The 16,412-nt window shown below is 34.1% G+C and overlaps 1 protein-coding gene across 10 annotated transcripts in view; it reads left to right on the top strand.

The window, feature by feature from the left end:
- Sox5 (SRY (sex determining region Y)-box 5) overlaps nucleotides 1-16,412 on the top strand; it is an 844,441-nt gene that overhangs the window by 790,974 nt on the left and 37,055 nt on the right. For all 10 annotated transcript variants that reach the window (XM_005379086.1, XM_005379084.2, XM_013511607.1 and 7 more), the window contains one exon: nucleotides 14,122-14,299. In XM_005379086.1, coding sequence (XP_005379143.1) covers nucleotides 14,122-14,299 — 178 coding nt within the window. The remainder of the gene's footprint in view (nucleotides 1-14,121; nucleotides 14,300-16,412) is intronic.

Here is a 16,412-nt window from a genome sequence, read left to right as displayed (position 1 = left end):
TAAGTGAGGTTGCTAGAGTTAACTTTTAGAATATGTCATCACAACATATACTGAAATTTCACTAGTAGGCCTTTTGAGTTCCTATAATATGATGTGCACTGTGGTTAAACAAAAAAGAATAATACATTATACAGTGTAATGGGGAAGACAGCTAAGAAAGCCAACAGCTAACACACTGTGGCTAAGATCTATTCAGTAACAATAGGAACATAAAGAAGAAAGTTTCTAAATAAGTTGGGAAAATAGGGTAAAGCATTGGCATCCAGAAGATGAGACACAGAGAATGTTTTTGAAAGACAGTGGAAGACCCGTGCAAAGACTAGGCTGTTGAACGAAAGACAAAGCTGTTGAATTCCATCTGAACTTTGAAGAAACAAATACACTTGGCTATAATGCATCTCTAGGACTTTGCAAGTGAATTTAAGAAGAAATAAGATGTAAAGAAGAAAGTGTCTAAATAATGTAGACTAACTTCCTTTCCATCACATTCTGTGGTCCAGTCCCCTATTTTACTGTCCTACTTTCTTCTGCCTTTTTCTTACTCCCAAAGTGTATACTGCAAATGAATTTCTTTCTAATGCATGTTTTTCACTTCTGTTTGCCTATGCTTACCTCTCTAGAATACTTTTTCTGTCTCAGTTCTACCCTTTCCTCTTGTCTAGCACCTGCTGAGTAATATCTACCTCAGGCATCACTTCTATAAGGAATTGGTTACCCCATCCTGTTTAATTTCACTACACAGCCGCATGCTCCCGAATAATATCCATGCACTCCTTATATACTTTATTGCCCTTGTCTACTATTGCATGACTCTAAGTCCCTTGAGGGTAGGGATTATATTTTTTTATCCTTAGCACCAAGTCTGATAACTCGGCCTATAGTTATTGTTCTATCTCCCTATCTCTGTTACAAAAATAGCTGATCAGAGGGAATGGTTTGGACCACTGAAGGTTAATTTCAGGACAATGTGACATAAGAATAAGATCATAATGAGGAAAAATGAAACGACACTATTGTACTATATAGAAGATGACTGTGTCCACAGGAAGATTACAGAAAATAGATACACGATTTTCTTTCATTCATCCTCAGTCTAGGTGAGAAAAACTGGGTTAGGAAATCTGAATGTTGTGATCACTGGAGAAACATCCTCTGTTGTGAAGCGTGCATTGCTTCCCACCTTACTGTGGTGTGAATGAAATGCTCCCTGTTTACTTTTTTGCCCTGATTCTGATTGTGAAATTGCCTTTTTATGCTATCTTGAGATTAAGACCAGCATATGTGGAAAAACTCGGCGAAGCCAGGAGGCATGATGGCACACGCCTATAACCTCAGCACTGTGGGGGCTAAAGCAGGAGGATCACAAGTTTGAGGCCAACTTGATAAAAAATAGAAAAAAGTCCAGGGAAGTAGTTCTGAGTGAAAGCTCTGGGTTCAAAACCCCCAGTAATAAAATAAATTTTAAAAATTAGCAAAGTAAACTAAAAAAAAAAAATTTTGGTTAAGCCTAAATTAATCAATTGGCCTGCTGTCTTTTATATTAGCCTTCTGAGTTTGTGTACTGTGAATGCATTTCCAGATGAATAGCACCCTGACACATGTAGAGAGTCAGGTGGGTGCAGCTCTGAAAGACACAAGCTTCACTAATGTTCACAAATTTTATTGCATGGTTTAATGATGTAATACAAATAAAGTTTTCAAAACTTTGTCTTCCTCCTCTGATAATTTTTATAAAATTTCCTTTCTCTGCAGCTTTTATTTCAAACAACCTAGCTCAAAAACAGCACAAAATTATGCCATCCATATAAATGTCACATGTTGTATCCACAGGTCTATACATAATATATATGAGCGTTTATATAGACACATATATACACACAATTATATGTATATACACCTCTGTATGTGTATACACATTTGTATGTATATACGTACATATATATTCTCCCATATCTTACAGTAATTAAGAATATGGATTCATTTCATCTGGCAGTCTGGTGGGTCTGAGCAATATTCAAAATAAGATAAAAATTTCTGGCAAATACATGAATTTTTCGCCTTAGTTCAGTCTAAATGATATTATCAAAACCTCTTCTGTAATGATGTCATTATCATTGCTGTATGAAATCTCTCATGCTACTTGGACTGTGAAGTATATTATTGTTATAATGTTATGGGCTGGGAAAATTAGATGTGAGGAATTACAGCTAAGTTTCACTACATATTAATTATTTTAATTGACTATTTCTTAAATATCTGATAAATCAGTCTTGCAATTTCTCATGCTTCATGACATGTTTAACTTAATACAGACACTTAAGAATCATTATGCTTGGAGAGCTGTAATACAAATTCAGGACCATTATAGTTAAAATTATACTTTTACCTGATGCTCATTTCGAAGCCTTTTCATTTTTAGTGTAATTTTCCTTGGCCTGCACCTTCAAGTTAATACTGTAACATTGATAGGCAGAATATATAATCGAGTGAAACACCTTCGATATGTTAAGAAAAAATATTTTTTTTCTCCAGGGTAAGACGTAAAATCTGTCCTTAATTGACATTTTGTATAAATAGTCATCACCTCATGGAATTCTTTAAAGACATAAGGTCCCCCCTGGTGCCTGCCATGAAGACAAAGAATGCCTTAATGACTCTATTGAGGTTATCATTAAATAAAGGAGATTTGCAGACACTGGCTATAAATTACTATGAAATAGCCTCTGGGTAACCTTTGACATTACTTATTTGAAATAAACGTGGGGTGGATTCACAACCTCTGGTCAAGCCAGTAGGTGCGTTCACGACCTTTTCCCTTTTCTCCTTCATTTTTTTGTAATATTGGTTCCTCTCTAAGTGAAAGGAATTTGTATGCATATAAATTGGCATGTGTTTTATGTTGCAATAAGTAGGTCCATTAAAAGAGTAATGTTAAGGATGTTTATTATGTTCATCTGAAATACTTATTTTTATTTGGACGTAAGGTATAACAATACGTTTGCCGTTTAATTGTAATGACTTTATAAAACAGTTTATGATGTGGTTGTCATAAAAATTTGCCAAGGACCAGGCCAATAGTATGAAAATTGGGTGTGTGAGTCCTAGCATATAGGGTATAAAAATTTCTTCAAAATTAAGAAAAAAATTGTATGATTTCAGTGTTTAGTCTTATTTTTCAAAGTATTATTGCTTACTGGTCCCTTCCTCTTTAGCACTAAGGTTTGTTAAGATAATTGGAACATCTTTTAATATGTTTAACTAAGTCTCTTTATCTAGGAAAAGATTATATTATATGCACTCTTCCTGTGAGAATAAAATAAGAAGAAACATATAAAGGCACTTTGTATTTTGTAAAGTAAAATTTACATGTCAGGGAAAAGAGTGACTAGAATTAGGAAATCAGCACTGAAATTATACAGCTATATAATTATTCAGACTTTTTAAAATATGTAAATACTAAGATTATGTGACTCATTAAACATACTTTTATAAGTTTTATAATATTTAAGTTACTCCCCAAATATTTATCTAACAGTGTGTTAATGTATAGGCAGTTATCTCTTCTTTGAAAGCTAGCTCTGTTCATGACAAAATTGCATTACAAAAGTCTTCATAATCTCTTTTGGAGAAGGAAAATTTCTCAAGTAAAACTTGCATAATTCCTATATTTAATTAGACATATACCATGCCTTCTCTTTCACTGACTCTCTAATACATTAATTATTAGAGAAGGACAAAGGGGGAAAAGTCTTTTAGTCAATCATCAGTGGAATGCAGTTGCTTTTGCTGAATATACCGGGGAAGGTAAAATAATCTTTATTTATTTAGTATTTTTCTCAGCATACTAGCTTGGTCCTCCTGGTGTGCTAAGTATGTACTCTACCACTGAGCTACATTTTACCTCCCTTTTAGTAAAAATAATTTCTAATGAAATCATCTAATGAAAGTAACCTAATAGCAAATCCTAAAGAGCAAATTTTGTAGTATTTAATATCTTACTGTGTTTTGAGACTTTGGAAACAGTTGTCTCTGTTTATACTCTACCATTGAGATACAGTGTGCTCCAGTTTAATAAAAATAATTTTGAATGAAATTATCTAATAAAAGTCACTTAATAGCAAATCCTAAAGAGCAAATTTTATAGGATTTAGTATCTTATCTTGTTTGGAGACTTTAGAAAGAGTTGTCTATGATCCACAGAATAAAGAAATTACAAATTCATGACAGGTGATGAAAACTGCATTTAGATACTAAAAATCCACATTCTCAATGAATGAATCAATCACTTTAGTGATGAGTTCAGTCTAACCCAAAAATAATGAAATGCAAGGTTTTTTTTGTTTTATTTTCAGAAGAGCTTCACAACACTCTTCTAGATTACTCAGTGATATTTCTTTATTAAAGTTTCCTAGCAACTTATATTGCCTTAAAATGTTCTCATTTAGTGTCTGCATATTGCTTCACCCACTGGAGTACAAATTTTGCTCACAACCTGTCATTCTGTTGGGATTAATGCTAAAAGATGCTTGTGGAATAAATTAAAGAATTAATTTACTACAGAAAAAAGTTATTCTAGGCATAACTCTTCCAGATCTATATTCAAACAGAAAAACTGCTAATAACCATTTTTAACCTACAGAGTGGCAGTCAGTGCAGGTTAAGGCAAGTGCAAGTGGGACAACTGGTTTTTACCTTTAAATTTTATCTTATCTATCTTTGGACTTTTTACTTTTTGTCTTCACTGGCCTCTTCTTCGTTTCTGTCCGAAGTGAATGGAGTGAAAAGAGTTACGGTTTGGTTTGTCTGTACTGACCTACGCAAATTTCAAATTACATAAATAGGAAACCCATTGTTACATAGTTCCTGATAATGGCTTAGTTGGCTGATATCTCCAAGAGCCCCAGGGATGTCAAATTTTCAGCTTGAAAAGAAGAGCAAGAAAAAAAAAAAAGGAGTGAATTCTGAACACCTGTGAGATCTAGGCAACTCAAAAAGAATTCATTTGAACAGACTGAGATGTTGGAGGGATGCTTCTGGTAGTACATGTGCTCTTTTATGTTATTTACAAGTGGAAGTGGCATTTGCTCAGCATGTGATATATGCCCTGTATGTAGGTACAAATAATTCTCTAACTCTAATGCATAGGGAAAGTTCTAATGGGTTACCAGGAGTAACTTAAAGATAAGGCTTAATTAGTTATCTAGTTAACATTTAACAGTTAATATTTACTACTTGGCTGTTTCTCCTAGTCAAGGAATGTGTGAGTGATAAAAATGTCAACATGCTAATAATACCTTCAGGAAAGTAGCACTATAAAGGGTGAGAGAACTCAGGTTATCAGTGAAGATTCCCTTAGCGAGAAAAGTTTTCTTAAACAGTTTGTAATCTGATTACTTTGTCATCAGTAATTCAAGAGAACAGCTAAAAGAAGGAAGTGAAATACAGTGATATGATTGTTACAGTCCGTAACACAAGGTGCTGCCTTGGTTTTGCATAACGTTTCCTGCCTTTGTGTCTCATTCACAATCTTTCTCACACATGCACATATGTCCATCTTTACCCATCATTCCTTGCCTTAGAAAATTTGCCTCCCACTCAAGTCTCCCCAGTAAGATTGCCATTAAGCATTAAACAGTCCTATGGGCCCATTATACTATTTAGAATCTTAGGACCCATACATGCACATAGGTGAGCTTTGGAAATAAGGCTTTGATTTTATTAATGGATGTGGTATTCAGTGACTTTAATTATGACTATGCCTTTTATTTCCTCTCCCCATTCTCCCATGTTGCATTCTAAACATGGTCTGTCTCCTTATTACCAGAAAAATCATAAACCCTAGCAGAACTATAGAAATTTTTGAGTTTCTGAGAGTCTTCCAAATATGTGATTTTGTTTTGTTTTAAGATCATCAATATTTCTTTAACATTTTCATCAGCATTTTTTTTCCTGAATCATAGGCTGTCGTTGGCACCATGTAATGTTTTTACTGTCTGTGATATGACCCCAGTGGATCAGGTGGCAGCTAATTTGTTTTGAGGGTGCTGATTTTATTCTGCTAGTAGACATTAGTTCCTTATGTAGAGTCAGTAGCGATGTTGTACTCCTTTTGTACATTCAGGTACAGGTAGAGCCACCATCTGCAACAGAGGAAGATGGCAGAGTTTGATCAGCATGACTTTCATTTCTTGAGTTTATTTTGTAAAGCTTTATTGCTCTGTGGGCTCATATTTGTTTTACTATGTGAATCCATTCCAACATTTGACAGTTTTGTCGTCCTTGTCTAATTTTTATGTGTATCATCAAGTAGAACTAACTGAAAAGTAATAGTAACAAATGCTTTGTAATTATAAATTTAAGGACTGATAAGACGGTAGAAAAAACACATTACAGTTTCCTATGTATACGGTGATCAATTCTCTAATTTCTCTAAAGCATTTTTAAAACCTTTTGAAGATTTACATTTAGAGGTTAATAAGAGGATCTGGTATGACTATTTACATCAATTCTTACTGCTCTATGATTCCTTTTAGCCTCTTGGTTGAAGAACTATTAATCATTTTAAAAGATAATAGCAATCATCCAGATGTAATGAATGGCATAGGACAAAATAACCATCATTATTAGGATTTTGAAGTAATCTGGGGATGAGAGGTTAAACAAAGTTGTACTGTAATACGACCCATTTTATACTAGTTCATAGCTGTCCTTGTCAAATATTATTGTTGACACTTACATTCCTTTTGTTCTTCTTTTCAAATGTAGCTAGAAAAATTTTTCCCTGCAGAATTTCTATGAGTAGCTTTTCTTCTGGGATTATAGGCTAAAGGAATATGGCACTCTTTAAATATATGGAAACTGTATTTATATAATATATTTTGAGAACATTTTAAAAATAAAGAATAGAGGTTAGATAAAGAATAATCTAAAATTGAAGTCTGCAAAGGTAAGTTAGAAATGTTAAGGGGAGTGAAGAAGAAATAGTAAAAGAGAAGGAAGAAAAATGTGAAGACGAATTGTACCTGGATGTTCACAGTATAGTAAATATACCTGAGAGAATTTTATTACAAATGAAACTGTTTGAATGTCTTTATAATAAGGCCACTGTTTCTCAACTTAGGGTGATTTTGTACCTCAGGGAACATCTGGCAGTGTCTGGAGACATTTTTAGTTGTTGCAACTCAGGCAAGGTGCTACAAGTATCTACTTCCTCTAGGTAGAGTCCAAGAATACTGATAAACATCCCACAATACACAGGCAGCCACCCAGAATAAAGGATTATCCAGCCTGAAATGTTGATAGTGCTGAGCTTGATCAAGTCATCCCTCAAAGTGATCAAAGTTATCCAGTGGTCCATCAAACAGGAGGGTTGAAATTGCAATGTCTTTTATGACCTACCATCAGAAGTCAAATTCTGCCATTTCTAAGATATTTTATTAGTTCCACAGATACAACTATCTCTTTTGTGAGGAGATTGACTGAATAGGGGCATAAAAACTGTAGAAAGTAAGACCTTTTGGAGGCTATCAGCCAAGAATTCTGCTTAGAAAGGATGGCATTCCTGTTTTAGTTGAGATATTTTAAAGCAAGTTTTTAACTTATGAATGTCAAAGATAAGTGATATTCCAGAAATCAGTCTTTATCTTTCTATTTGTTTTCAAAATATTGGTGTGTTTGTGTGTATAATTTATACTATTTAGGCTTAATCAACAAAGTCAGAAAATGAGGAAAATGTTAAGGTTATGATGGAGAAGAAACAGAAGGCATTTGAAACAAGTTAAATGGTGGGTACTATTTGAATGTTTTTTTTTTTTCATTAATTAAGGGTCAATAGTTTAAATGTAAAAGAAATGTGTAATGACCACATTGAAGCCAATATCCCCCAAATTCAGTACTAGTATCCACCTTTAAAAGAATCAGGTATATATTAAGCAAAAGTGCAAGATGGCAAAATAAGGAAACCAAAGGAGAAATGGGAACATATTATCCTCAGCTGAATAACTTAAGACTTGCATTTAAATAGCACTTGGGTCTAATGGTACCATTAACACAGCAGAAGCATACATATCAGAATTCCTGGAGCTCTTTCTCTTTGGTTAACAAGGCACTTTTCAACTTGTGGACCCAAAAGAACGCATCTGTTCATTAAAAGGAGCTTTATACCTATAAACTTCATAAGATGATAGAGTTCATTTTTAGAACCCTACCTCTACTAAGTATAGAGTAAGATAATCCACTTAAGTAAGATTCCTAATTCTTCAAAGACTAAGAAACTAACACATTTTAAGATTGTTCCAGTTTTCTGCATGTTAGTTTGATTGACTGTTACACATAAATGTAGACCTCTTCCCCTCCAAGTTCTTCATAAAGGAAAGATCAGCCAACACACACCAGTCTTGTTGCAGAGCCTCACAATATTTCTGTTTCATTTTGTCTCCTCTAGCACACCTCTCTATGTGAATGGGAGAGTGAAAAGGGGCTCGCACCCTGAACAACTAGGGTAGGATACAATGAGAAAGAGAAAGCATGAATCTGAACACAAGCTAGGGAAGAGTGGTGCACCAGCAGTGAACATTCTATGATGCAGGCTATCATGTAGCTTTTCTACTTAACACAGTAAGATTATTCCATCAGGAAGGGTAAGAGCTTCAGTACGATTAATTGTGCAACATGCTCAATGAATATCTTCATTCTTCCCCATATGTTGTAATAGCTACTTCTCTTGCATGCTTATGACAAATGTGAGGACAACTGGTTTTCAAGTCATACAGAGGAAGAAGCCTGAAGTTTATATATTGATAGACAGACAGATAGATAGATAGATAGATGCAATTATTGTGTGGGCATTGAAGAATTAAAACGTCTTTAGAAATGAAACAATACATTAAATCCATAGACAAACTGACCTCAAGGAATTCAACTTAAAGGGAAACAGTTCCACAGACATTTATACCTAGAATTTAAACAGAAATAAGTGCACTTAAAACTTTTCTTCTTCGTTGACTACAGAAAACAAAAGCTTCCAAGCCACATATCTGGATGTCTGTCAGTTTCTGATTTCTAACATCAAGAGATAAAAGCCATTAATAAACAGTGGAAGAATTGTGATAATGAATGAATAGATGTGTAAATGGATGAATGTAGAAGTTTACATATTCTTGTGCGTTGGCATTAGAGTAGTAGAAATTTATCTGCCAAATAAATGTTTGATATTAAATAATGAATGTAGGTAAATATTTAAGGAAGTGGAATTTCAAACCAACTGTGATATGGCATGAAACACACCAACATTTGGATAATGATAATGAATAATGATGTAAAGCTGAAAATTTTATTTTGAAAGGTATCATTATTTGCACATCATAGGTGGGCCATCTCTTGGGCAACAAATATTTCCATATTGTGAAGGACAAGATTAAAAATAAGAAAAAATTAATAGACTTCCATAGAGTACTGCTATCCTTATCATTTTTTAGTTCTCTATTAAACTTTTTAAGCAAAAAAAAAATGAAAAGCTAAGGAGGAGAGAGAAAAAGAGAAATAATCCTCCAAGATTCTGAACGTGATTTTTTTTGTTAAAGTATGTTTGATTTTTCTGAGTCATTTTGTTGTTGTACATCATAAAATCATGAATATCAATACAATGTTGTTAGAAATATGCATTTTCTAGAATAAATTTACCTAAGTGAAATAGATCTTAATTTTTTATACTTATTTTACAGCTTTAAGGTTATCTGGAATAATCTATATGCTCATGATGACAATTAGTATTTCTTCAGTACATCTAAGGTTACAAATTTATGTCACATTCTTTTCTTCACATAATTTATATATCTCTGTGGTGGTTGTCACAGCCTAGAAAACAAGTTAATTAGAGACTTTGCAATATTCTGAGTATGATGAACACAAGATCATGTTAATTGAGATGTTTGCTTTCAAACAAGTTATACTAGCTATAAGCAAGCAGAACAGGCATAGACAATATTTGCTTTGTATTCATTCTCAAACAATATCAGCCAGTAGTTTATTAGAACAAATTATATTCATGAGGATTTCTAAAACTTGTATTTGCAAATACAAAATATTTTGTCCTAGCATATATATTTTATGTGAACCCTTGATATTTTTCTCAAAGAATAATCTAAACAACTTTTTAGTATTACCAAAAGAAATTTTTGATTCTGTACATTGCAGAAAGCATGTGCAAATTTACCAGAAATAAGTCAATAATGTGCGCCTTCACTTTGTAACTAATGTATAAAATAGCAAATGGGAGTATTATTATATTGTATTTCATGTGTATTAACCCTCATGTAGTTTTTTATATGATAGAACTTTGCAGTGAGTTCCAAATTTCAGAAATGACATTCTGTCAGTATCTTTTTAAGTTTAGGGTGAAAATTGTCACACATATTTAAAAGAGCATTTTACCTTGAGTCCAAAACCCTGAGGCTGAATGGAACTTTCCAAGCCTTCGTTTCCTCCAGGAGGTTATTAATTACTTCATGGGGCTTAAGATTAAGAACTTATTTGTAATATTTATAGTGAAATTTACAAATAAAATAATAGCTTTCTATGGATAAAATCATGTGCAATCTAGCTTACATGTTTAAGTTTAAATACTTTTACATTATCATGTACTAGTTTGGAGCTACTCAACAAATGCATAAATTCTTCTAACTATTGCTTTGTATACATGAAATATACCATTTTAAATAGTTTTAATTGGCAACATTTAATAATTGGGCATGGAATTGCAGAGAAGTTGCTTTTCTCAGTCTGTGATGATATACTTCTGAAAATGCTATCTTTTCCAGTGCTTTCTTGACTTTGAAAATTCTCTATGTTCCTTTATTTGCACCTTATTTATATGTCTTTTTAAATTTATACTCTAGTTGTAAGGACAGTAGCAATCAGGCTAAGCTTTCCAATCTTTCCTAAAATAGAGAAAGAAAGTAGGAAAAGATATCTCTTCAGTATTCATTGCTTAGGGTCCTAACTGTGAAAAGGAGTACAATAATGAAATAGCCCGTGTCCATTTACTAGGTAAGGTTTTTAAATTTTCATCTTTTCTAATGAAAAATAATTAGTAGAAAATGGGAAATTACTGTAGTTTCTGTATTTTTCATGAACAGTGAGCCCATGGTGTAGTATCTTAGTGTAGTAAATGACTAAGGAAACCAAATTTTGAAGTAATATCACACAATGCATCTGAATTATTTATTCAATTACCACTATAAGGATCAAGCATGCGAGTTCTTCCTGAATGTATGATTTGCCTGGTCACAGGGTGGAAGAGAATAAAAGGGCAATTTTGAATGACATTTATATCAACTTAGGAACTGTCAGCCTCTATTCTGTCCTTGGGGCCTTGCACTTTTTGGCTTTCAGACATCTGTGCTGCTTTGAATTAGGAATGTTAAGAGTTCCAGTGGGTCTCTAACGTTAATAAATGCTTTGAATACTCATCTTTGAGCATGTGCAGGTAATAGCTCTTAGTGTTTAAAGCTAAGACGTATGACATTTCACCCCCTCAGCATCCGTATCCCTCTCCACTTCATGAACTCCTTTGGTCCCCCTGTGTACACACTCACACTCTATTTCCTCTGTACTCATAAATCTCTCGTATACCAGTGCTGGAAATACATTCCCTTCTCTATTTTCCCTGTGTAGTCCAGCTAACCTGCTACTTTGAATTTCTCAAAGCACTCCCCAAAACTTTTTCAGAAGTTGTTGGTGCTGTCAGAAAGAGGGCTGTCACCAAAGCCATCACTTTCACACAGAGGGTAGTAAACAGTACATCATGGGTCGGGGGAGATCCTGGAATATTCACAGCTGCCTAGTAAATATTTAGTAGAGTCCCTACCCAGCAACCCAGATATTTAATCAGTGGAGACAAGGTCTGGATTCTAATCCTCATTGCCCCACTGAATCTCAGCAGGATTTAGTGTGTTGTGCGCATGAAACTTTCTGTTCTTTATTGCTAGGGTCCATTATGTCCACTCAGATGTTCAAGAGTGAGGTAATATTACATAATTTTTAGTGTTACCTGCTCAAATAGAGGTAGTTGTTAAACATGTTCAATGGCCTAATAACACATTTTAAATAGGATCTTCTTGTGTTATGTAAGGTAGTGGTTCTCAACCACTTTAGTGTGCATCAGAATCATCTAGGAATACTTACTAAAACATAGATTTCTGGGACAAATCCTTAAATTAGCTGATAGTTCCCATTTGATGTTGAGGATGCTAACCAGAGAGCACAGGTTGAAGGCTACTCATCCATACCCAAGTACATATGTAAAAGGGACACACAACACTTCTGTCCGAACTGTTCAACTGAATGTTTCAAATTGAGCAATGTGGTCTTTCATTCTTACATCTGGAAATCTGAGCAGTGTAGTTGAGGATAGCGATATGTAATGTAACAACCACTGATGGTTCGTATTATTTTGTCTTGAGACTCTGTATCACTTTGAATGTTCTTGCTTTGACTTCTTTATGTTGGTGATACTGGTATGCTGCTACTGTTCTATTTCTTTATTTGTTTCTCATTTACTACTCTCTTTAAAATAAAAAAAAAATCTACCTTGCAAATTGAGCAATCTGGGAATACTTTTTCCCATATAGTTTTTAAAATGCTATAGCAAATTTCCCAAAGTTATGTACTGAATCATTCATGAAATTGCCTAACTTTATTTCTTACTTAGATTCTATGAATCAATACAAATTTGAAGTAAGGGTCATTAATTTAGTATGTATCTCACAAAATACCAGATTGCCAATTTGAATTATCTCAAGGATTTTTCAAATAACTGTTCTTTTCTCTGAAACAAATGAGAAATTAACTAGAAAATTTGGATAGTTGTTTTTCCTAGTCAGGTCTTGGGTTTTGTTAAGTACACCTAACTGCAATATAAAATAACCTAATAAACCTCTTTAAAATATAAGCTCAAAATGGATGTCATTTTGTATCATTTTATAAAGTGATTAATTAAATGTTTTGAGGTGAATATGTAAGTAAAAATTTGTTTGCATTAATTAATTAACATGTCACTGAATTATTCCATTTGAAAATGTTTCTTCTTTCAAGCATTTATCCTTCTATTGGTAAATATTTTACATTTTTAACTCATGCAATAAGACCTAAGGTGAAACTAAACTTTTATTCCATCATACTGTGCATGTAAAATTGGATGTAATGTAAACAATGATGTATAAACAGGTGGCATAATATTCTAATTTTAGCATACAGAAAAGGAATACAGTAACTTTCTTTTTGTAGTGTTAGAAAAAAGATATATTACCTGATACATATATGATGCTATAGAAATTTTTGTAAAATTGTATCCATACATTTTATGTATGAAATGACCTAATGGCTAATATAGGAACATATAAAATCAACTTTATTCACACATAGAGCAATTGGAAATTACCAACCATGCTGAAGAGATCTCATGCAGATCTTCATGCCACATGTGTTATACACTAAGGGAAATCTGGAAAACAAACTCGGCTCTTAAAAACATGACGTGTGTGAAATGTGTAGAACAGCATCACATATAAATAAGTAGTACACATTAGGATGCTATTAATGATGTTTGTTTTCATTTCTAAATGAAATCCAAAAGTTTCTAGATGAAGTGGTTATTTTATTAGAACATTAGAAAATGTTCTTCTTTTTTGTGTTTAGCTTGGACAGCAGTTCTGATCAGAACCACATAATCCTTTGAAGCCCTCACCATTGTTCTAAGTGTTATACCTAGGCACTAGGGTCTAAAAATATTTGATATTCAACCTGTGTTCTTTAGAGCTTTTAAAAGTGAATGCAATAAAGGAATATGAAAATTATTTCTTGCAGGTTGCATTAATTGTGTGCTTTCTGTGGATAGCTGAGGGCATGTATACTTTCTGTTTTACAACAAAGGATTCTGATATGCAGTTGAAAGTGACATTATGCTGACAGCTAACCAGACGCTGTAATGTTCAGATCAAATGTTAAGATCATGGATTGGTAGAATAATTTGATGGGAAATGCCAGGCTGTATATCCATGTTTTTTCTAGACGTTTGAAATCAGCCTTTCCATATCACAGCTCATGTGCTAATGATCTTTGCAGGATGAAGTGGCACAGCCTCTGAACCTATCAGCTAAACCCAAGACCTCTGATGGCAAATCACCCACATCACCCACCTCTCCCCATATGCCAGCTCTGAGAATAAACAGTGGGGCGGGCCCCCTCAAAGCCTCTGTCCCAGCAACGTTAGCTAGTCCTTCAGCCAGAGTTAGCACAATAGGTAAGTTCTGCTTCTTTTGTTCTCTGTGATTTTCTGTTTGTGGCAATTGAATGAAATCTTGAATGGCATATAATATATAACTCTATGCATGGCTTCAGCTCAGCAGCGGAGTTTTAATTTGAACAATCAGTTTTGTCTGTTCTAAACATGTAAGTGAAATTTATAAATGAAGTTCAGGTTATAATGTCCCCCAAAAATCCAGTTGCAGGTTTATATATGTAACTACTTGTCCATAAGTTCATTTTTGAAAAGAAGCCTGAGAGACGGGCGTAGTGGCACATGCCTGTAACCCAGCCCTCGAGAGGCTGAGGCAGGAGGATCTTTGTGAGTTCAAAGCCAGCCTCGGCTACAAAGCTCAAGGCCAGCCTGAACTGTGTAGAGAGACCGTCTCAAAAAAATAAATAAATGAATAAATAAATAAATAAGTAAATAAATAAATAAAAAGAAGCTTAAATGCCTAACCATAGGGAACTGTGGTTCCAGATGTTAGTAGTTAACTTGCCTCTTCCATCACTGAAATTCAGTTCCATTTTTGATGATGTGTACAGTGTGCGCCTAATGATGAAATGTATTTTGCCTGGATCAGCAAAATAAAATACAGTTATGAAATTCCTATCATTCCATTTTCTTTGAAAGTTTTTGATGTCTTTACTTCTCCATGACTATAATTGCAGTAAATAAACACCAAGCAATGTTCCTATAACCTGACCAAAAAGTCAATGTTTTTTATTTTATATGTAAGTTAGAATGTAAATACTTCATTCATTAATTAAGCACACAATTACTGAAATGTTTATCACTACACTATGATTATGAGGGGGCCAGCACACAGAATAGCCCTCAAGTAACTAACTTAGTTTATTTTGGGAAAAGTTACCTATCCTATAGTTCAAGTCAGGTATAATTGGTGCTACTTCAGACCACAGCCACAATCGTAGAGTCAAAGAGAGGATTGGATTCTGCTTGGGAGGCATCAAAAAGACTAAATAGGAGATAACACAATTAAAACTGAGTTTTGCAGAAGAGATACATTCCTAGGCATTATAGGTTTTAAGAAAAAAGTTTAGTAGTATAGTATTTTTTTGGAAATGCACTCATTTGGCTAGAGCAGAAAGTTACAAACAGTGAAACTTAAAGATTTAGATAGGAAGAGATTGAATAATATCCTAATTTTGAGATATTTTCTCTAAAACGTAATGTGATCTGAACTTTCAGAAGAATATTAGCAGCAGGAAGAGGTTACAATCAGATAATTTTGTTTCCATGTAGGACAAGAGTAGAAAGAAACACACTAAATCCCAGGGGAGAGTAGATGGAGGAGACATTACTAAGAAACAATTGACATAACTTCTCCATAACCAAATCTATCTGGGAAGAGTCAAGTTGAAAATAGATATCTGGAGTTTAGAATTTTAGGAACTAATAAAGATTTAGTGTTCTTGAACTCTTAAAGAGAAGTCCAAAGAGGGGTGAAACTGAAAGATCTAAATATAAAAGTCTAGCTATGTGTTGAATTTGAAACACAGGCTTTTCAGGAGGTAACTGTGAGCCCTCTGATAATGTAAAAGAGGGGCTAGAATTTGAGATGTGGAAATTTTTCTTTGACAAGGCTGGGAAACCAGACAGCAAATAAATTCACCAGGAAAGCTTGCGCCCGGTAAGAAGAAAAGTGGATGATGAATTATAGGAACTCTAGTTATTGTACTAGATATCTATCGGTATATGAAAAATTAACCTAACACTGAGTCCCTTTAAACAGCCAACATGCATCATCTCAATTTCTAAGTGTCAGTGCAGCTGGTTAATTTTGGCTTAGGATCTGTCACATAAAAGCACCCAGTGCTATAATCATCTGCAGGCTTTACTTGGAATGAGTATCCATTCCCATGATGACTGGCTTACATGGCTGCTGGTTGGAGACCTAAGCGCTTTGCCACATGGGTCTCTCCCCAGGGCTGCTGCTAGGATCGGAGAAAATTTATCCAAGTGAGTCATTCAAGAGAGAGTGAAAAAAAAAAAAAAGCCACAGTGACTCTTCTGATCTGTTCTTCAGTCACACGTCCTCAGCTCTGTTTCATTCTGCTCATTATGAGATCACTAAGTGGACCCAACT

This window comes from Chinchilla lanigera, unplaced genomic scaffold (assembly GCF_000276665.1).
Source record: "Chinchilla lanigera isolate Chin_1 unplaced genomic scaffold, ChiLan1.0 scaffold00012, whole genome shotgun sequence".
Classification (NCBI taxonomy): domain Eukaryota; kingdom Metazoa; phylum Chordata; class Mammalia; order Rodentia; family Chinchillidae; genus Chinchilla; species Chinchilla lanigera.
This window is presented reverse-complemented; position numbering and strand designations above follow the sequence as displayed.